Here is a 20,652-nt window from a genome sequence, read left to right as displayed (position 1 = left end):
ACATTGCTAGAACGCTTTGTCAGGGAAGTCTCCAAAGCATGGAGGAGAATGTAAGCTCTAGGAGAGCTGGACTGGGCAATAGAAGGCCTTTAACTCATTAGCAAGACCAGTATCTGATTCTTTGTACAAGGAGAAACGGGATGAGCACTGCTGCAGCCCTATGAAATTGCCTCCGGCAGGTCACTGGTGTGTATGTTTCAGACCAAACAATGAGGCACAGTCTTCATGAGGGTGGCTTGAAGGCCCAACGCCCTCTAGTGGTCCCTGTGCTCACTGCCTGACACTGTGGAGCCTGATTAGTATATTGCCAAATATTACCGGAATTGGGAGTCCAGCACTGGTTCCTGTACTTTTAATAGATGAGACCAGATGTTAAAAGGTCAGGAGATGCCATGGAGAACATTATTTTTCTGGTAACATTGTTCAGCATGACTGGTTTGATTGTGGATGGACGGACAGACCTCTACTGGCTAGGCAGTGCTTGGCCTCATGTGGCAGGAGTATGCAAGCAGTTCCTGAAAGATAAAGGAACTGAAATAGCTAACTGCCCCTCACACTCGCCTGGCTGAAACCCAGTAAAACAGCTCTGGGACATTATGTTTTGGTCCATTCGATGCTACCTCAGACTGCCCAGTAGCTTAGTCATCTGGTCCAGATATGGGAGGAGATCCCCAGAAGACACCATCCATGGTCTCGCTAGGAGCATCCCCTGACGTTGTCACGTATGCATATCTTGGGCCTTCACATACATCTGAATACAATTTTGAGTTGCTACAATGAAAATTCAGCATAATGGACTTGCATGCTGTATTATTTTTTCACTTTGATTTTTTTGTTGTCTTTGAATTCAGCCATCTATGGTTTGATAATGATAATTTTCATTAAATGATGTGGCATCCTTATGATTTCATTATGTGTTTGAAAGTGTTTCTTTAAATTTTTGAGCAGTGTATTTCACAGCACCAGGCTTTATCCTTTTAAGCTCCACCCAGCAGGTGTAGAAGGTCTTTAGCATTACTTCAAAAGTAATCAAACAAGTCTCATTTGAGTCAAACATCTGCAGACGTGCTTCAAGAGTAAGCAAGGCAAAAGTAAGTACAGTGTCTTAAAATTTCTGTTTTTTATTTAACATTGTACAACAAAATTTCTTTTTTTATGTTGAGCTTTAACATCTGTCTAATTGTGTTTGCCTTTACACACGGCATTTTAGTCAGCTGCAATCAGTCACACTACAGGCATACACCAGTTGTTAGGAATCGCTTATTTACATTAACAGGTTATATGTAAGAGATGTAATGTAATATCCCTAGGTTGTGATATTGATAAGATATATTATTCACACAGTATTTCCATATTGGAGATTTATTTATTAGACAAAAAGGCTAAATCTAATTTCATTTTCTTAATGCAGTTATATCTCTTTTTAGCTTTATTTCTTTAAAATCTTCTTTTCCTGTTTAGTGTTTAACAGTTTATAAAAATATAACAACAATTACAACTGACAGCTGTTGGATCATCTGTTCAATATAAAAAGTAAAAATATCTGTGTATTCATAATGTATTGTCATTCTGGTGAAAAATAACATAAGTTTTTCTCCTGCATGGAGAAAAGGATTACCGAGGACTGAATAAACTTGTGCATGATCTTTTATTTACCCAGTGTAGATCAAACATTTTATTAGTCCCGTGAAGTTTTGGCTGATCTTTCATTCATCAAGGTTAGATAAGGACCTTACACTTAAAATATGGGCCAGGTTTAGTATCGGGAAAGGTGAAGTATAAAGTTCCAGGTATGCTGTTGAGTTTTTATGGATACTTTCATGAATTAATGACAAATTTAAACAAAAAAGACACCAAATGACTTACTATATTAATGTGTTAAATTTCACTTTGAAGACATTGCATAAAATATCTGCCTGCTTAATATATTTTGCTATGTTGTAGCCATGCAACAGGAAAGCCCACGTTATGTGATTGACAGGCCGGCATATAACCTCCCTGACTTTGACAGAGAATTTGACAAAAAGAGTCGACAGTTCCCTGTTGGAGAAAAAGTAAAGAAACTCTTCAGGTACCGAACTGCAATCTTACTGCACAGTCAACATGAACAACGTGCTTTTCTCTCACACAAACTCTTCTGATAAGCCTCTGTATTATATTCAAAAGCACGGGGATACATAACTAGAACTCAAGTTTACATGTGTGTTATTGACTTTTATAAATGAACAAGCAGAAAACCAGAGATCTTCTAAGACAGTTTTTTGTTTTTTTTGTGTTAGATGTTCTGTACCCAGGCTCAAAGGATTGTTACTTAAACACCTGCCGGTTCTAAGCTGGCTTCCCAAGTACAAAGTAAAAGAAAACCTGCTGTGTGATGTCATTAGTGGGGTCAGCGCCGGCACCATTCAGGTTCCCCAAGGTCAGTCAATCTTCTACTCTCAGATAACTCTGTATAACAGCCTTTGACTGATGCTAGCTGGTGGAGTGGATAACAGTTTTTGTGTTATTTTTTATTATTTATTTGACAGCTTCTTTTCTTTCCAGGCATGGCTTTTGCTCTCCTTGCAAATCTTCCTCCTGTCAATGGTCTCTATTCCTCTTTCTTCCCCCTCATCCCATATTTCTTCATGGGCACTGCTCACCAGATGGTCCCAGGTAAATCAGAATGATTTATCTACAGCAATTTTGTGTGATGACAGTGATAAGTTACCAGAGCTGCATGGTGCTGCACTGAGCCTGACTTTGCCCGCTTTGCAATATGGCAAGGAAAATAGATGTGACACCCTACTTTCTATGTCTAGGTACTTTTGCTGTTCTCAGCATTATGGTGGGAATCGTGTGTCTTAGGCTAGCCCCTGAGTCGGATTTCAGTCATTTCAATGCCACTCTTAATGCCACAGTAGTGGACACTGACAGGATGAATGAAGTTCGTCTGGCTATATCTGGTACTCTGGCCTGTCTCACTGCAATCATACAGGTACTTATACCACTAAAAGCTCAGTCCTTTAAGGTAAAATCTGAAAGGAATATGGGATATAGTTTAAAGGTGGCACACTGAGTATGATTTATGTCTGTGCAGATTGGTCTTGGCTTCATGCAGTTTGGGTTTGTAGCCATCTATCTGTCAGAGTCGTTTGTCAGAGGCTTCATGACTGCTGCAGGACTGCAAATCTTAATTTCAGTGCTCAAGTACATCTTTGGCATCACAGTGCCATCTTACAGTGGTCCGCTGGCTGTTATATATGTAAGTTACCCATTCATTATTAAAGAAAATATGATCGGATACTTTGCAAAATTATGATTTGCTGAAAATGATTTCTTTCCAAACAGACTCTCAAGGATATAATATTGGGCCTTCCTGATACCAATATAGCCTCCTTAGTCTTTGCTTTGGTCAGCAGTGCAGTTTTGATTGTGGTGAAAGAACTAGGTTTCCACTTTCGTCATAAACTTCCTTTCCCTATTCCTATTGAGATCATCGTCGTAAGTAGTTAAAATTTTTTCTTTTAGATATTTGAGATAGCTGTTGCACAGATGTTTTTCTGGGTGCACATAAGAGAATTAACAGTATATAATAGAATGTAGCGTGATTTCTGTTCCTGTTTTACACAGGTGGTGGTGGCCACAGCCATCTCAGGTCCGCTGCATCTTCCTGAGATCTACCACATGGACATTGTGGGCAATATTCCTCTGGGGTAAAGCAGACATCAGCTTTTTTGTCCTACTGTTATTCATGAAAGTCATTAAAGAATGTTTAACTCTGATTTGTTTCTTGTCTCTGTTTTCTAGATTTCCTGCACCGATCCTCCCAACAGTGAGTCAGTGGGAAGACATGTTGAGCACAGCTTTCTCTCTGGCTATTGTCGGATACGTCATCAACTTAGCTATGGGCAGGACACTGGCAGCTAAGCATGGCTATGATGTGAATCCCAACCAGGTTTGAAAAACTGCATCTCTCTTAAAAATGTAAGAAGTGTATTTTATTTCACTTTTGTCAACACTGAAATGGTCTTTTTGAATAGGAAATGTTGGCTCTAGGCTGCAGCAATTTCCTTGGGTCTTTCTTTAAGATCCATGTGATCTGCTGTGCTCTGTCTGTAACGCTGGCTGTTGACAGTGCTGGAGGAACTTCACAAGTGAGTGCAGATCATACTCAAATTATAACTAAGAACCTACTGAGGAAGATTTAGTATGGACTATAAATACAGCAAATGTTTACCAAAGCCCCTAACTACTGCACTACTGCTCTCTTGTAGTTTGCCAGTCTGTGTGTAATGCTAGTAGTAATGGTCACCATGCTCGCCCTGGGAATCTATCTAAAGCCACTCCCAAAAGTAAGTGGACATAACAGTGTGAACCTGAAATATCATACAAAACATACAGACGTAAGAGAACAACTGAGACATATTAAGTAACTTCAGTTATCTTTGTTTCTCCAAGTCAGTGCTTGGAGCGTTGATTGCAGTAAACCTGAAGAACACGCTCCTACAGCTCTCTGATCCCTTTTACTTATGGAAGAAGAGCAAACTGGACTGTGTAATTTAAATTATTTGATATGATATTGAAGCATAATGCAGTGGGGTTTTTTTTACTATATTTTTTTCATGTCTTATTGTCTCTTTTTTAGTGTGTGTGGGTTGTGTCATTCTTGGCCACATTCTTTCTAAGCTTGCCTTATGGTGTTGCTATCGGAGTGAGTTTTTCCATCCTGGTAGTTATATTCAAGACACAGTTGTGAGTAAACTGTATGAACATGTAGTACATTTGAACCAAAAATGAGCTCTACTGTTTTAGTTTTTCATAACTACGTTTTCCTTACAGTCGCAATGGTTCAACAATTGTTCAAATTAAGGATACAGATATCTACAGAAATCCAAAGACGTACAGCAAGGTATATTAAGTATATATCTTTTTTTTTTTACCATAAGAAATTACTTGGGGTGAATTGCATCTCATTTTTTTGTAACAACTCCACAGGTCATGTCAGTAACAGGTGTGAAAATAGTTAACTATTGCTCACCAATCTACTTTGCAAATGTGGAAATATTTCGCCAGAGAGTCATCAAGAAGGTAAGACAAAATGGCCACTTTTCCCGTCAGGCAAGGTTGGCCATGTGTTCATGTGACATGTAGATGTTTATATAGTATTTGTATACCTAGACTGGGCTGGACCCTGGCAAACTTATCCTGGCCAGGCAGAAGTTCTTGGACAAAGAACAGAAGGAAAAAGTGAAACAAGATAAGGACAAAACGTCAAGAAGGCGGAAACTCAGCTCTTTGGTTAACATGAAAGCTCAGGTAGGATCAAGTTCATATGACATCAGACTCATGTAATTTACGGGCCATCCAACTGTTGATATATATCCCACTGAGTTAAAGGTGATTCACTGAAAGTACAACTTGTGACCTTTCTGTACCTTTCTGTATTTGTTTCCTGTAAATCTAGACCATATCTCAGCTTGAACTGCAAAATGACTTTGATATGAACGATGGCAGTGCCAACAATGCTGAACTTCCTACAAGCTATGTCAACTTCCACTGTAATGACATTGAACTTGGTGAGCAGTTGCCTGACCAAGAGCCATCCAGTCCCCCTGTTCTCACCCTGGAGCCTCAGCCAGTGCCCTTCCACACCCTAATCCTCGACATGGCGGGGGTCTGCTTCATAGACCTGATGGGCATAAAAGCATTGATAAAGGTTATAAAGTTCTCTCCTGTGCTAACAGAGTCAGGATTAATACAATATAGGATTAATGTAATGTAATATAAGTACACTAAATGTTTTAAAAAAATTTTATGGTGCAGAAAGTAACCATAAAAGATTAAAGATGCAGTTATTTTAGATTGGAAAATAGTTTAAATTGGCAGCAAAAGTTTTTTGAAAGGGGTTTTATTATGTTTAATAATATAAAATGGATGTCTAACAGCTAAGTTAATTAACACAAATTATAATTTCAGAGAATTTCTCATTTTGATATTCTCATATCAAAGAGACTGAGGCAGTTATGTCCAAATAGAAAAAGAGAGCTTCTAACCTGCGTTGAACACGTTTTTGAATCATGAAAGGATGCCTTACTTTTTTCTCAAATATTTCATTTTCAGTTAGCCAGATGCTGTTCAGCCGAGCCTTTTTATGAGAGCATTAATAATTGGATTTCGTTGTAAGTTCATGTATGTGCATGTCCATGACAGGTTTTCTTTCTTTCATTTTCCACGCAGATGAACTCGGGCTACACGATGCTGGGCATTAAACTGTACCTGGCTAACGTTCAAGGTAAAATCTTAAACTACCTGCATTTGTTCACACCTGTTGGCTACTCTGTACAGTTGGCATGGCAACAAAGACCTAATCATTCATAAAGCACTGAGTCCATTAGCTCTGTGACGTGCTCTGTCAGAGGAAAACAAGTTAGACATTGCTTAACATTTTGTGCAGGTAATCTCAATTTCCCAGCGAGATAAAGGGAAGATCCACAGTGACTGTAGTTTATCATGCTTGATTACTTTAAAGCTGCAAATTTTCTCTTGTTTCCTGCCTTAGAGAATTGTAATTACAATACTACAGGCGCGTTAGGCAAAATCACTACGTTTAACAATGTCTTTGTCCCTGTATAATATTAGTTGCCTTACTTTCAGCCCAGGTGTATGAAGAACTGGAGGCCGGGGGAGCGTTTGAAGATGGCAATATTGCCCGCAGTAATCTCTTTCTTTCTGTTCATGATGCCATTCTGTTTGCTCAGCAGACCTCTGGAGAGAGGGAAGTCTACTCAAAGGTAGGCCTCTCTGCATAAAATAACCTTATCAGACAAATCCTTTTCAAAACATCACATACAAACACATGCTGTTTAAAGCCTCTAAGGTTAGGGATATGGGGACAGATTAAACAGAGGAGAAAAATATATTTTTTTCTTAAGTGAAAAATTCCTCTTCTTAGTACAGCTTTTGTCACCTTATCTGGTTCAGCAAAGGTAAACAGAAATATCACAGGGTTTTGTGACAGAGTAAGCGCCACAACAAACAAAGCTGTACGTTACACCAAGGTCATGGCACATGCTGTATGCTCTGTATCTGATTTAGTCTCTCATATTGTTTCTCATTGTCACATGAGCTAGAGCAGCCTTTTTATTAATCTAACATGACATACACACCATGGAAGACAATAGCAAATTATTATAGGTGAAAAGGTAGAAAATTGTTAATATTTTTTTAATTCAGAAGATTAATAAAATAGATTATGTTGTACATTTCTAAATAGAAAGTAAAATAGCTCTGTAAAAATTGGTTACTGATAAAAAAATATTACTTAGCATGGATAACAAATGATTTTAAAGTATACTTTAGTTCTGTAATGCAAAAGTCTAGGTCTTTGAAGAGCACTTTGGAGTAACTGCTTTCACACAGTTAAAGGAGATTTCATTGTATGCCAACTGTCTTACTGCATGTCTGTCAGTATTAATAGAATCACATTGTGTACAAGCCTGTTTAACTAAAATATGTGAAATGTTGTTGGCTGCAGGCCCAGGGAGCAAAACACGGACTTGATTTTAACATTAATGAGGAGAAGGATCTGGAACAGGTACACTGACGTTTGTTTGCACAACCTGATACAAAATGACAGGTTCACCTACTTATTATTAATTCTGTAGCGAACATTCTGTGTCTAAGAGTCACTTTACTTTTGCAGGAAATGTTTTGAAGTGAACAAGAGCAGAAGAAACATACTGAAGATATTGTCAATAATCTTGACATTATTCTGCAATTTATGAAATGCGTTCTTGCCAAAATCCGTCCTCTGCTTAAACTTTCATCTTTTATCCGACTATCTAAAATTTTCCTATGTTCTACCTTGATCAGTAATCAGGGGCAGTATCCAGTACTTCACGTCACTGGCAGGGGGTGGCACGTACTAGCGCAAGAGACACTAGCAACAAGCAAGTGCTAATGAAGGGAACTCTGGGGCTCAGTTTGCCTACCTTTTACAATAACCGAGGAGTGAACTGCTGACTGCGCAGTCATACAGAAGTGCTCCTTTAATTAAATGAGAGTGTGCATGGCCACAGCTGTGAGCTACAACTAGCTGAGCAGTCTGGCTAAGCCCCTGTGGAGGTAAGGAACTGCAAAAGGCTAAACATAAGTGAAAGGAAGATTACATAGTATCAGCAGTTTCATGGCTTTGTTGTTGCAAACTCTGTTAAGCATCAGCGTCTTCATAACTGTCCATAAGGCAGAATTGAGCTACAACAACCAAATAACACTCTTAATTGTTGCCTCTTGCGCCAGTATAAACTGTAAGAAAGAGAAATGTGTGGGCCACATAACTTGTGTTTGTGTAGCAGGTGCTTAAAGGCCTGTGGTGTCTAGTCTAACAGCAGGCTGTCAGTGGTGTTGGTATGCCTGTGATGCATGAATGGATTTATAACGCTATTAAGAAATCATCCTAAGGTATTCTGGCACACATCTGCTCCTCTGCTCCCCTTCGTCTCTGCAGCAAATTGGCACCACAAGTGATTACAAGGTTTCTATGGCCATCAGCTTTAATTTGGAGCCTTGGGAAAGTCTTTCATCGCTTAATGCATGTAAGTGTCTGTGTGTGTTTGTGTTTAATTCATCACCTGCAGCTTACACTTCTCTTTCTTCTCTGCCTCATTGTTTTCAGGCTGCCTGTGTGGACTTGATTTGATTTAAATTAAGGGATATTTTGATTGAAAGAATTAGTTTGACTATTGTTTGACATATGGTTATGAGCTATTATTGTCCTACTTTTCTTGACTATAAATGTTTCAATGTACTGTGTAAGAAAAGGCAATCTCTCTGTCATTTTTCATTTTCCATACACAACACTAGCAAAAGCTAATAGACCACTATATTCATTTGTTGTACTAACTTTAGCCAGTATAGCAGTTTTTATTATGTACATGTGATAACTCATTAGAAAAAAGTTTTCAAAGGAGTCTGTGCAGTCCTTTGAAATGCAGAGGAGTTCAGCTCAGTGACAGCAAGGCGCCCAAATCATCACCCCTCCACCCCCCTTGACAGTTGGTATGGGTTGTTTGGCTGTGGGTTGTTTGGGGTGGTAGAACAGGTCAGCTACTAACCAGAAGGTTGATGGTTCGATCTCAGGCTCCTCCAGTCTGCATGCCAAAAATATCCTTGGGCAAGATACTAACCCCATGTTGCTCTCCGATGCATCCATCAGAGTGTGAATGTGTGTGAATATTAGATAGTGAGCACTTAACAGCTTATAAAAAGTGTTTGTGTGACTGGGCGAATTAATTAGCTGTATAAAGTGCTATGAGTGCTCAGATAGAGTAGAAAAGCCCTATATAAGAACCAGTCCATTTACCATTTGTGCTGATATGTTTGGTTTACCAGACGTGGTTCTCTGGTTCTCTCTGCATTGTGGTCAAACATATCTACTCAAGTCTTATCTGTCAACCTTTCCAAAACATACATGCTCAGTTTTTTTTTCTAATGGTGCTGTCATTAACTTCAACATTTAACATGCTCACTGAGGTCTTGGTATGTTATTTTTCATTTTCTTTGAACATTGAATGGTTTGACTTTGAATTTGCTGGGACATGCAGACTGTGGCAATGTGTTAACGTACACCTGAATAAACCAATAAACAGCCAAAATGTATTCTTTTATAGAGGCAGTCACACTTACTGACCATCAGTTAATCAGATGCATTTGATTAGCAGTACCTGGCTGTTCCTCTTAATTCCTATAGCTCCAGTATTGGTGAGGACTTCATAAAGTCATTTGAAAATGTTATTTTTCAAATTACTGTAGTATTTAATTTCAATCACTTTCAATTAATTTCCAGTTTTTAATGTTTTTTTTAATTTTATTATTTTTTATAAATGTTATGTTTTTGAGTTTCAGTTATATTATGAAAGTTATTAGTTATTGGTATGAATCAAGATGTCTTTCATTGCAATACAAAAACAACACTCTGTTAAGACAAGTCCCTCACATTCATGTAGAAATCCCAAACTTAGTAAGCATCTACATTACTTACTCTTCCCTGTGCTAAGAAATTTTGATAATATTGATTGTTGGCCTAAATCAATTTTCTTTGTATTTTTAGTTAAATATGTTACTTCATTTGTGTTGTTTTTATTTTTATCTCAAAAATAAATGATTGAACGATGAAATTAAACGAGTTATTTGCAGTAACATTGTGAAATTTCAGTGGTCATTACTGAGCATTAAATTACTTTACAGTAACAATACTGTAGGCCTATGCACATGTTTGTGTGTAAAGCAGGCCTAGCTTAAAAACACCAGGTGACTTAATACACAGTAGTTTCTTGCACTTTAGGAGAATCTTTTAATTTGCTTCCATACTGTAAAAAACAAAAGTAACAGAATACAGTAAATAATGTATGCAATAAATATATGGATCACAGAAACATGTCAGTCATAGCTTTTGAAATCGTGTGGTTGCAGCTTTTTGTGAATTGTTCAGAGTGAAAGGGATTAAAATACTGTAACACCCCCAAGCCACTGGTTCACATCGTCTATGCACCCACCCATGAATTCTGGGCAACTGTTTTTTCTTATTTGGTGTTGTTACAACTTTACAGTTACCATCATATTTTATTCCTTTCTAACGTATTCAAATTGAACAACAGACTTTGGACTACTTCTATTTTCAATCGGACCCCCTTGATACTGTGACATTACTCCATAATTACTCTTTATCAATGAAGCAATAGGTAGAAAAAAACCAAACCTTTCTGGAGGTCAAACGATGATTACACTGAACTATGAAATACCTCCAGCTAAATCCCTTTTCAAATGAGATGCTGTTATAATGGACTAGCTTCTTAATCCTATAATAGCAAGTTCACATAAAAATTTATTTTACACCCCTTGCACATTCATTGACCATGATGGTTTAATTAACAAGGTTCCTTTTAGTAATCTGAGACCAAGAGATTTATGTATTAAATTTGTTTACACGCCCAGTGGTTTCATACTATTGAGACTAATTGCATGGTGTCAGAGGGTATCTTCTCATTGAGTTATGGGACCTTGTCATTTAGCGCTCGTGTACTTTTATGAAGCGCCTTCCCTGAGAAAATATTTAGTTCTGACCTTTCAAAATCAGATTTAAAATTGGAGCGCTTGGATAAAGACCCAGGAAGCCAAAGACTGTTGTGCAAATTGGATGTGGGCTTGTGAGCCTCATCTGAGGAAATGAGGATGATGGAGAAAAAGCATATCAGTTCTGTAAATTTAAATAATTGTTGTCTGACATTGATCAATTGACAGCAGTTGGTGCTTTGCATATGCATTTTACAGGCCTGTGTTTGGGGATCTGTTCTGCATCATTAACAAACAAGCTGGGGCATCATAAATCTTGATTGTGTAATGTCAGCAAATTGTCTTTGGACAGGGTTTGTTTCCAGAGTTGCAAAGAGCAAATGTGACCAGTGATATCTGGTATTAATTAATGCTGCCTATTGTCTCATTCCAGTAGTTCAGCAGCAACTAAATGCACCAACAATGGAACGTTCTCTTGTGATTAATTAAGGCATAAAATCATTAAGTCTGCGTGTCTAACTGAAAGATGGTTAATTATTTATAGTTGAATTAAGCCAGGACCCCACATCTGATTGAAGATGCTGTTCAACCTTCTTGCCATTTTTGTTTTCCTCCTATATCAACTTGTAGATGCACTGAATTTACACGCTACCATTATTGCATTAAAAGCAAAAGCAATGCTAACTAATTATTTCAAAAGCCACTGACCTTCATTAAATGATTGAAACTACAAACAGCAGAATTTTTCTGTTGAAAACTCAGAGTTGGCTTTATTTTTTGTTTTTAACAACTTAATTGTGTGATTTCAATTTCATAAACAGTATCATAAACAAACTTGCAACAAGAAGATAACTCTTTAGAGAGATACACAAATTTGACCTTGCTAATCAAGACAGATTTGCAGCTATTGTGTTGGACAGGTATGCAAGTGAGGTGTTTTATCATCCTATCAAGTCATTAAACAGAGTGGGGGTGCTGTTTGCGTTCCTGTCTCTTACTAGATTAAAAACAACAACAACGCAACAAAAACCAACCCCCTCCCCCCGCCAAAAAACAAGTGATGACTATAGATTCTGGCTCCTTACTGAGCCCTTCAGTATCAGACAAGTATTAGACAAGACAATGCAAAACAACGCAGTGTGGTGCAATGCTGGGAGAAGTCATTAGAAGACTACACAGAGTGTAGAACAGAGCCACATGATGCTTTGCAGCATGTCATCAGGGGTGTTATGAGTGTTATTACACAATGATAATTTAATCGCTGCTGTATAATTATTTCATTTATTTTGAGAATTGAATGATAAGCTCACAGCCCAATTTAGAAGATCTCCATCAGCACTGATGGAGTGTTTGTATGTTCAGACTTTTAGAACCGAACTGTTCAGCACAACAGACACTTGACTTTAGAGACCATCACTAGGCATAACTGGGTGCCTACAAATGCCTGTCACATGGAGTATGCTGAGACCATTAACCGCATAAGCATTAGTGAAATTGCCACTTGCTTCAGCTGCATAATATAGCAGAATCATTAACACAAACACATTAGCATCCCAGTGAGTTCTACATGAAAGTGATCCATAAAATTTTCCATAAATGCAAGTCTGAAAGCTGAAAAAAGGGGGAAAATAGGAAAAATAGGAATAGGAATAGGAATGGGCTTCAATACCAGACCAGTTGAGACCAGTTTGGCTTGCTCTCTTTATGCCTGATGTCTCATGGGTAAATCTGCCTTTCTCTGGCTCAGAGGAAACACACCTGTCAGAAACACACAGGAGAAATCTTCTGCTTTTATCTCCACAAGTAGACAAGCCAAGCAGCCATTACTGAAAACCCTTTACCAGATGTTACCATGACTTTGCTGTTGCTCACCTCTTGGTTATTCATAACCTTTCTTTGGGGGAATTCAACCTACCTTTGGGATGACTTTTTCTAAAGTCTTAAATTAGAGCTAAAATAACTTAATCTGTTGTAAAATGTATTAACATTCCCTGATTTGAAAGCATCATGCTTATCTTAACATGTAAACTGCTGCACACAATGCACTATTCTATACAGTAGAATAGTGCAACCAGATATTTTTTATTCTTTAACACCCCCCCCCCCCAAAAATAAATAAATAAATAAATAAATAAATAAATAAATAAATAAATAAAATAAAGGGAGATTTATGGTGGAAGTTGAAGTTTCAGCATTGGCCATTTACTATGTTTAGGCATATGAGGCGTTTTATTGTGACAACAGTACACAGTACTGCTTAGTGATTCAGTGTGCCTGACTCACTAAAACTCTAACTGCATCACATTATGACCATCTGTTCACCTTTCTCTTGCATTTTATTAGATGACAACTGCAGGTGAAACTGCTTTTCTATGGCTGCTCTCGGAGTTAAAGCAATAAACGCAATATACAAACTCACTTTAAAACGATAAATGACAATATGCATTATTTTCTGCTTTTATAACATGGACATTTATTATAGCCATTAAAAATTGCTCATAAGTAGGGTTCAACCCCATTCACAAACGCAATCAAATGATCATGCAGAATCCTGTATTGACGTGCCATAACCACAGGATGGCACTGTGGCTATATCTGTCAACCCAGAAAATCCTCCTGTCTGATCAGCACTAAGAAACTTTGAAGAAGTCTCAGACACCCCCCCCCCCCCCCCCCCCCCCCCCCCCAAGGAAACCATGAAAGGTAAAGTTGTGAAAGCTGAAGTCGAGGCGATTAAAAAAAGTATGACTTTAAAAGAGCTGGTGTTGTGATCTTGTTTCCTGTGATCCATATATATTGAGCAAAGGCAGGGTGATGGTTGAGTGGGGACTGCAGCACCTCAGTGGCCCTGCAGATGAATGAAGATGCAAATGGAGGGAGGGGGAAGTTAAAGCCTTTAGTGACACTAAGCACACCCCAGAGGCCCTGGTGCAGAACGCTCAGCCTCAGCACATCAAGGACGCAGCCCTCTGTCTGAGCGTCCCCTTGGCACGCGCTACATCCAGTCCGTCTACATTTTCATCCAGACAAACACTTGACTCCTTATGCCAAGCTGAGCCAATGACAAGAGACAGATGTGTCCTCCTCAGAGAATCCAGTTTGATAAGCTGGTCCACAAACTATTAAATAACCCAAAGAAACCACAGGAAAAAAACCCTCCTTCTGTTTAACATGAGAATGGATATGCCTGGAAACCGTACCTTCAGACGCTGGCATCGTCTTGGCTGCAAATGTCAATTTCATGTCACATTCTCTCTCTATTCAGCCATGCTATCTGTGATTGCTACATCCTTTGCATGAGAATGGCTTGAAATGAACGCTGGCCTATTCTTCGGATCTCTGGAAATGACATGAATCTTAAAGGATGGGGTTGAATCCAATCACATGATCAGGCTTTACTTTATAGAATCTAAAATGGTGCACCACATTGTATCCTTTTACAGTTATGAAGGATGCCTCAACAAGATCATGGTGTGCTCATAGCTTTCTTTGTCAACCTTAGTTGACAAAGTAACTAGAAACTAAGCTTTCTGGTGGGACCTTCTCTATGCTAAAGAGTGTCACAGTTATGATGCAGGCCCCCTTGTGACATGTTGTTTCTGTGAGTCATTCAGGCATACAGAACTCTGGCTTTCCTCTCCACTGGTTACAGAAATACGGGTGAGCCCACAGCAGGTGAACCTGTCATACTCAGCACCTGCAAGATCCTAACAGCCAGCAGGGGAAAACTGAAGGACAGAGGAAGTTTTGTCATGAAGAGTTTTACTGTGCCACCTGGGAAGCTAAGCGACGAAGGTGAAACACAATGTTGTTTAAAGACACATGGCGAGAAAGACAAACTGTTACAAAATGTCATTACTGCATGCTACAGGGTTAAGGCTACAATTCTGGCAATGTAAGGCATCTTTATTTTCAAAATCAAAGTCAAAGAAGTGTGAATTGCCTTATGCATTTGAATATTATGGCAAACCAAGAAGATTCGAATTCAAATGACATCACTGTAAAGGGAACCCTTACGATGTTCTAGGATTTTAGGCCAGTGCTTCGGTAATACAACAAAACTCCGCACACACTTTTGGTCTTAGAGCTTTGCTCATACAGCTTTGCTTGGCACTATAATTTGTTTAAATGTTGATTTATGAACTAATAGTCGGTAATTGCTACTTAGTGCCACTGTTAATCCAAGCTGTCTGACTCCTGAAGCACATTAGGCCAGATTTGTATAATGAAGTAATTAGTTCAATTATGACGAAGAAAGTAGTGTTAGAGTAAGAAACAAGAAGCTCGAAAGTACTCCAGCGCCGTGAGCTTGTTTTCTATCTTGCAATTATGAAACTGTTTGTCTCAGCAGAGTAAGTAAAAAAAATATTCTGAGAAAATGCTTTTCTTAATTAAAACTTGCACATGTCAACAAAGTAAATTTGAAATTAGACATTTTTATTTTGTTGGTCTTCCGATACAAATTCTGGACTGACTTACTGCATCTCAAATATCAAGTTATTTCAGCTTGCTAAGAGTCCTTCCCACTTTACACTTTCAAAAAATATAGCCCTGTGTTTTCTGTTTGGCTTTGTCACCCGCTGGAAGCTGCCATCACAACGAGTGCTCCATTGTCTGCTAGCATTGTCATTGTTATTAGTCTTTTGGATTGCCTGTGGAGGTATCGGCAGGCTCCGGGGAAGCAGGCGCCAGGCTGGATAATTAGTTGTTCTTCGATGCCAGACGGGCACGTTGCCGTCACTTGGAGGGGAAATGGAAGGTGGCATCACTATCACAGTAACACTGGAACAACCTTTGGTGTAAGGGCTGGGTTCCAGCGCATCTGTCACAGTACCAGTCATCTACCCACTGGCAAGACAATAACACTTACCAGTCTAGCAATACACACAAGGATAATTATTTGATCTCAAACTACATTATGCTTGTCACATTTATCATAATTAGCAGTAGTGATTTAGAATCGATATTTAGGTCCTGCATTGGTTCTGGTGATGATTGAATGTTTCAGGCATATTTCTCTGCAGGACTTACCAGAACAGCAAAACCAAAGAAGACAAAATATGTTCAGCTTTTATTTTTGTACACTTATTTCATTTTTGATAATTGGAATGTTTACATCTGACATTCCAGAAGCTCCCCAAACTACATGGCTTTATTGCTGGAACTGCTGGTGGCTCTGGAGTGACAGTTCTGAAGCCTTCCATGAGAAATGTGGACAATGACGAGGAGTAAAGCTGTGCCTATGAGCAAGGTGCCCCCGAAGCCCAACAGAAGACCGTACAATACTGGCATAGCTACATCCAAAGGCCCCTTCTGGTACGGAGGGACGCGAACCTGCTCCACAATCAGATCCAGGTCACGCCATGTCAGATCGCTAACTAACACACACACAGACACACACACAGCACAAACAGGACAGACACACTTACCATCTCAAAGGATTATGGGAGCATTTCTGTCAAGTTTTAACTTGAATGAAGCACCCAGGAGACTGACGAAATGGACAGGTGATAATTACATTTTGGGTTTCCTAACTGTCCTGGGAAATATTACTTGTATAGCGAGAGTGTTGATACTGAGAAGTAATGAGCTGGAAGCATGCCCACGACCACCAAATCTAATCTGTCATCTCATCTAAACACTTAATAGATTCAGGGTTCAGTGAAACATTATACCATTTGTCATTCATGGAGTCTCCAGAGGAATAACCCAGAAATCTCCTTTGGACATCTGTAGTCACAGATCTGGGCTTAGCATGGACACAGATGCTAAGACTTAGTTGTCTATCATGTTTTCCTGTTTTATGATCTACCAAGCTCAAAAGTGAAAAATTCAAGCTTTGAGTTAAGTGATCATACCCGTTCTTTTTCTGACCCTCTGGTGTCCGCGCTTTTGGTGTTTTGTGTCTGAAACAAAGTTTAAAGAGTTGACATATTTGTGATAATCTTCAACATAGCGCTTCAGGCTCAGGGCTTTGTCCTGGTTGATGTTCTTCCCCACTTCTGTGAAGACAAAATAACACAAGCGATCATTATTTCTCTGCATCTCAAGGTATAAATGTGTTTACGTATCCTATAAAAGATTGTAAAATTGGATTTGATTGTTGTTTTTTTGCAATGACCATAATTACTTCTAGCAGGAGAGCTCCTGCTGTCCTTCAGAATAAAACAAAATGAATCTCTGAGGTTTCGATGTATGAGTAGAGCTCTTCAGAAATGCAATCAAGTGTAAGATAATTGCTACATTTTGCATCCAGGCTTTTCCATCAAGGCCCCCACTCCACCCCACCCCAAACTCCAGCTCATCTCTTCCTATCCTTTCCTTGTCTTTTTTTCACTCCAAAGCTGCTGATGAAAGGAGCAGATGGTTTGTTCTGTGGCTGGTGTCAGCTCCACTGAGTCCTCTGTCAGATCATTTACACCTCCCTCTACCCAACGCCACTCGGCTGTGGACTTGTGTGCACACTGGACTGCAACACATGCCAACGACTGGCATTCTGCAAAATATGCCACTTTTGAAGTTCCAATTAAAATAAATCTCAGAGTAATGAAGCAATTATACACTGTTGTTAAAATCTTGAGGAGGCCTTCTTGACCGAAATAAACCAATTTTGAAAATACACTGCCATGTACCCAAATGAGGCTTTGTTCTAATTTCCTTTTGTCAAGGGACATGCTGTGATGTCTGCTCATAGGGATTTGTTCCTATCAACAACACTGTACTGTGTATAAAAAGTCAGCCATTTTAATTTGAAAACCACTACATTAGTAGCACAACACAGTTGTTCTGTTTAAAAATAAATGATTCCATGCTACAGGAGGCAGGAGTCACCATTATTCTCACCAGTGGCGATGTCTGTTCTGCCGATGTGATGCAAGGCACGTGAAAGCCTGTCATAGTAGGTCTCCTTGCCGTACCTCAGCAGCCAGTCTGTCAGGGCCGTTTGGCACTGGGCTTCACTATCTAGTAAACACAAAACATATGGCCCTCAGAAAGACTTTTCTTTGACTGTCAGTTTGCTGCCAGAAACTCTCTAAGCTGAGCTGGCTGTGTGAGAAACAGACAGGTTTCAAGGTGCGCTTTGTCTTTATACCTTATTACAGCTCATAGCGTCTTTTCATCTCTCGCTAAAAAGTTAACTTTGCATTATTTGTTCTATAACTTATTTTTGCATTGAAATGAAGAGTGACACTTAATGTTTAATGTATAAATAAGAAGCTTGTGACTTATGTGTTGCTGTCATCCTCAGATGTAGAAGTTTAGCTAACCTAGAGCAGAAGGCGTCTCTCTCTTGGCTCGAGGCTGGAGACCTAGGAGATTTTTTTCTGGCGAGAGGCGCTGAAGGTGCTCAAATATGTTTTCCTCTGGGTGAGAGAGGGCAGACAGGAGGTCCTCACACTCCCTAGGTGTCAGCATCTCCACTAAACGTTCCAGTTGTTGGACATCAATGTCTTCCGCCACTAAACAGCCATGACACAAACTACTAAAAGCGGTGCATAAACTCAAGGAAGACCACCAGTCTAACCAACAACATGGCAACGTGACCCTACACTGAAATCAGCTGCTGTCACATTAAATGTCATGCTTAATGAAGCATGGTGCAGACACAACAGAACATTTCTGCAGCACGGCTGTGCTTTCAATTAACAAGTGCTGCTTTTATGGCGTGAAACTGTCATTTTATCCTTCTCATCTGCAGTGCATAGAAACTCAATAATTCATACTTTATAACAGAGAACAGGAAAATCACAAATTTCATACTTCCTGTGTCAGCTCCAGTATTGCTGTCTGCTAATGGATACGAACCCAGCATAAGAACATTTTCTCTCACCTGTGTCCTCTCCGACTGTTGAACTGTGTAGCAGAAAGAAGAAAGAGAAACAAAATTTCAAAATGTCCATGTCAGCTGTGTAGACCGATTTAATGCTGCTAACAATCAAGGATGTTTATTTCCAAAAAGTCTAAATGATCTAGAATTCAAATGTAAACAATGTAGCTGAGTCAGTTTTGTTTTGAATATGACTGGAATCTATTTTTTGTTAATCATTCATTAATATCTTTGGATTAGTAATATATCTATTGTATGTCAAGGGTTATAGTTAACAACTTTTTAAAAAAAAATCTTTATTTAAACAGCAAAAATATCCATTGAGTTTACAAAATCTATTTTACAAAGATGTCCTGGCAACCATAACAATAGTAAAAACAACTTATCATTTTGGGAAATGGAAAATTCTAACAAGAAAAAAAGAGTATTAAAAATACTTTAGATTTATTAGAAGATTTATTAGGCATGATTTTCAGGTGTTTTGCAGCTACAGGTCATTTATTTTGTTTCCCATTTGGGACAGACAATAAACATACCCCCCACTTCTTAAAAACCATCTTAGTTTATTTCCAAACTTCAACAGGAATAATACAAAAACAAACTTAAAACTTATTACAATGGCTACAAATGAATGACAACCTTGATCATGCAACATCCTCAAACTCAGGGCTACAACTTTTGATTGGAAGACAGTCGCACAAGTTGGCTTGTTGGAAGCAAGAGCCTGTGGACAGCCCTATCACAAGCACTGTGCTGAAAAAAGATACAATGACTAAATGACTATCACCCAGTGGCTCTGACCTCACTTGTTATGAAGTGATTTGAGGAGTTGGTCCTAGCACTGAACAGAAAAGGTGTCCCTCCTCTCTACATTAATACTTCTTTTCTTACTGGTAAAAAGGTCAACAGAGGATGACATTTCACTGGCCCTTCACATCGTCCTGTTACAGCTGTATCTATGGATGTTGTCACTTATTATAGCTCCAACTTGAACACCTCCTATCAAGCTGGCTATGAAGCCTACACCCTCCCCCAACCCCAAATGTGTTTTTGGTAATCACACATTTTTTGTTAACTTAATAATCCTATCTTATAAGTAAATGTCCTGCATTTATCACAACCCAAATTGCTTGAAATGTATTTGAAAAATGTAGCGCATTATGATGATTTTAACTGTCAGTTGGCCACTCTCTTTTATAAGCGTGCATAAGGAGATGCCACTTCCCTGTAGCAACATAGTGGATGGATTGACTCACAAGATTTCACAGGATTTAAGTCTGATGTAGGGGAGATGTAGGAGCCATGTGAGTATTGTTAGTTTGTTCTTTGGTTTACTGTTTTGAGCTGTGTTTGTTACCATAGTGACATGAATTCTGCATGCTTCACACAAGGGGTGTGTTTTCACATTACTTACATGTTGACTCGGGCAACATCAGTATGGAGAGCATGGTGTAACATGTCGTTCGTGCCTTCGTGCATAGGCAAAAGATTCAGCCACTGCATTATTGCCATTTTCATACACATCAAACATTTTAGAGACTGCTTGTGTCCTGTTTACAAGGACATTGTCATCCTGGAGTGGACCACTCCCATTAGTATAAAAATAATTATTCAAAGGAAAATAGGATTTGACTCAAAACTAATTTGCATTGATTTAGGTGTGAATGCTTCTTCTAAAGGAAAATGCTGAAACCAAAAAAATCCCAGTGAGATGCGCCCCCAAACCAAAACACAGGGAACCGGATCCCCTCACTGTAAAGGTCAAGAGTTCA

General features: G+C 38.9%; 2 protein-coding genes across 3 annotated transcripts; one reads left to right on the top strand and one right to left on the bottom strand.

Annotated features, from left to right (window-relative positions):
• The first annotated feature begins 1,946 nt into the window (after positions 1 to 1,946).
• Positions 1,947 to 8,856, top strand: LOC146551185 (solute carrier family 26 member 9-like). The gene is made up of 21 exons (XM_085259558.1): positions 1,947 to 2,071; positions 2,280 to 2,419; positions 2,545 to 2,655; positions 2,802 to 2,977; positions 3,080 to 3,244; positions 3,331 to 3,483; positions 3,613 to 3,695; positions 3,790 to 3,937; positions 4,023 to 4,136; positions 4,257 to 4,334; positions 4,441 to 4,536; positions 4,628 to 4,734; positions 4,822 to 4,891; positions 4,978 to 5,070; positions 5,161 to 5,298; positions 5,447 to 5,698; positions 6,220 to 6,274; positions 6,637 to 6,773; positions 7,517 to 7,576; positions 8,489 to 8,576; positions 8,657 to 8,856. The coding sequence occupies exons 1-21, from the start codon at positions 1,947 to 1,949 to the stop codon at positions 8,683 to 8,685; spliced, it is 2,418 nt and encodes an 805-aa protein (XP_085115684.1). The 3' UTR covers positions 8,686 to 8,856.
• Positions 8,857 to 16,096: 7,240 nt separating this feature from the next.
• On the bottom strand, positions 16,097 to 18,998 carry tmdd1 (transmembrane and death domain 1). Of its 2 annotated transcripts, none has more exons than XM_085260021.1 (5): positions 18,814 to 18,889; positions 18,321 to 18,512; positions 17,896 to 18,015; positions 16,911 to 17,054; positions 16,097 to 16,430 (listed from the first exon to the last, which is right to left on the bottom strand). In XM_085260021.1, exons 1-5 carry the CDS (start codon positions 18,863 to 18,865, stop codon positions 16,195 to 16,197), a joined length of 744 nt encoding a protein of 247 aa, XP_085116147.1. In that variant the 5' UTR covers positions 18,866 to 18,889; the 3' UTR covers positions 16,097 to 16,194. The 2 variants fall into 2 exon arrangements, with proteins under 2 accessions (XP_085116147.1, XP_085116146.1); XM_085260020.1 differs by having other exon boundaries at positions 16,098 to 16,430; positions 18,884 to 18,998.
• Between the last annotated feature and the right edge of the window lie 1,654 nt (positions 18,999 to 20,652).

The sequence above is a fragment of the Mchenga conophoros genome, linkage group LG20 (genome assembly GCF_057382185.1).
Source record: "Mchenga conophoros isolate Kocher_MC1m ecotype Shallow Benthic linkage group LG20, M_conophoros_male_GT1.1, whole genome shotgun sequence".
In the NCBI taxonomy this organism is placed as follows: domain Eukaryota; kingdom Metazoa; phylum Chordata; class Actinopteri; order Cichliformes; family Cichlidae; genus Mchenga; species Mchenga conophoros.
Note: the sequence above shows the minus strand (reverse complement) of the source record. Positions and strands in the feature narration are given on the sequence as shown.

Excerpts from the sequence above, each read along its gene's own strand:
- LOC146551185 (XM_085259558.1), top strand. The coding sequence starts at position 1,947 with ATGCAACAGGAAAGCCCACGTTATGTGATTGACAGGCCGGCATATAAC. Across the intron at positions 4,335-4,440 it reads ATCTAAAGCCACTCCCAAAA|TCAGTGCTTGGAGCGTTGAT; the intron begins GTAAGTGGACAT and ends TGTTTCTCCAAG. Across the intron at positions 4,537-4,627 it reads AGAAGAGCAAACTGGACTGT|TGTGTGTGGGTTGTGTCATT; the intron begins GTAATTTAAATT and ends TCTCTTTTTTAG.
- tmdd1 (XM_085260020.1), bottom strand. The coding sequence starts at position 18,953 with ATGGACATTTTGAAATTTTGTTTCTCTTTCTTCTTTCTGCTACACAGT. Across the intron at positions 18,016-18,320 it reads AGAGACGCCTTCTGCTCTAG|ATAGTGAAGCCCAGTGCCAA; the intron begins GTTAGCTAAACT and ends TGTGTTTACTAG. Across the intron at positions 16,431-16,910 it reads GAGGGTCAGAAAAAGAACGG|TTAGCGATCTGACATGGCGT; the intron begins GTATGATCACTT and ends TGTGTGTGTTAG.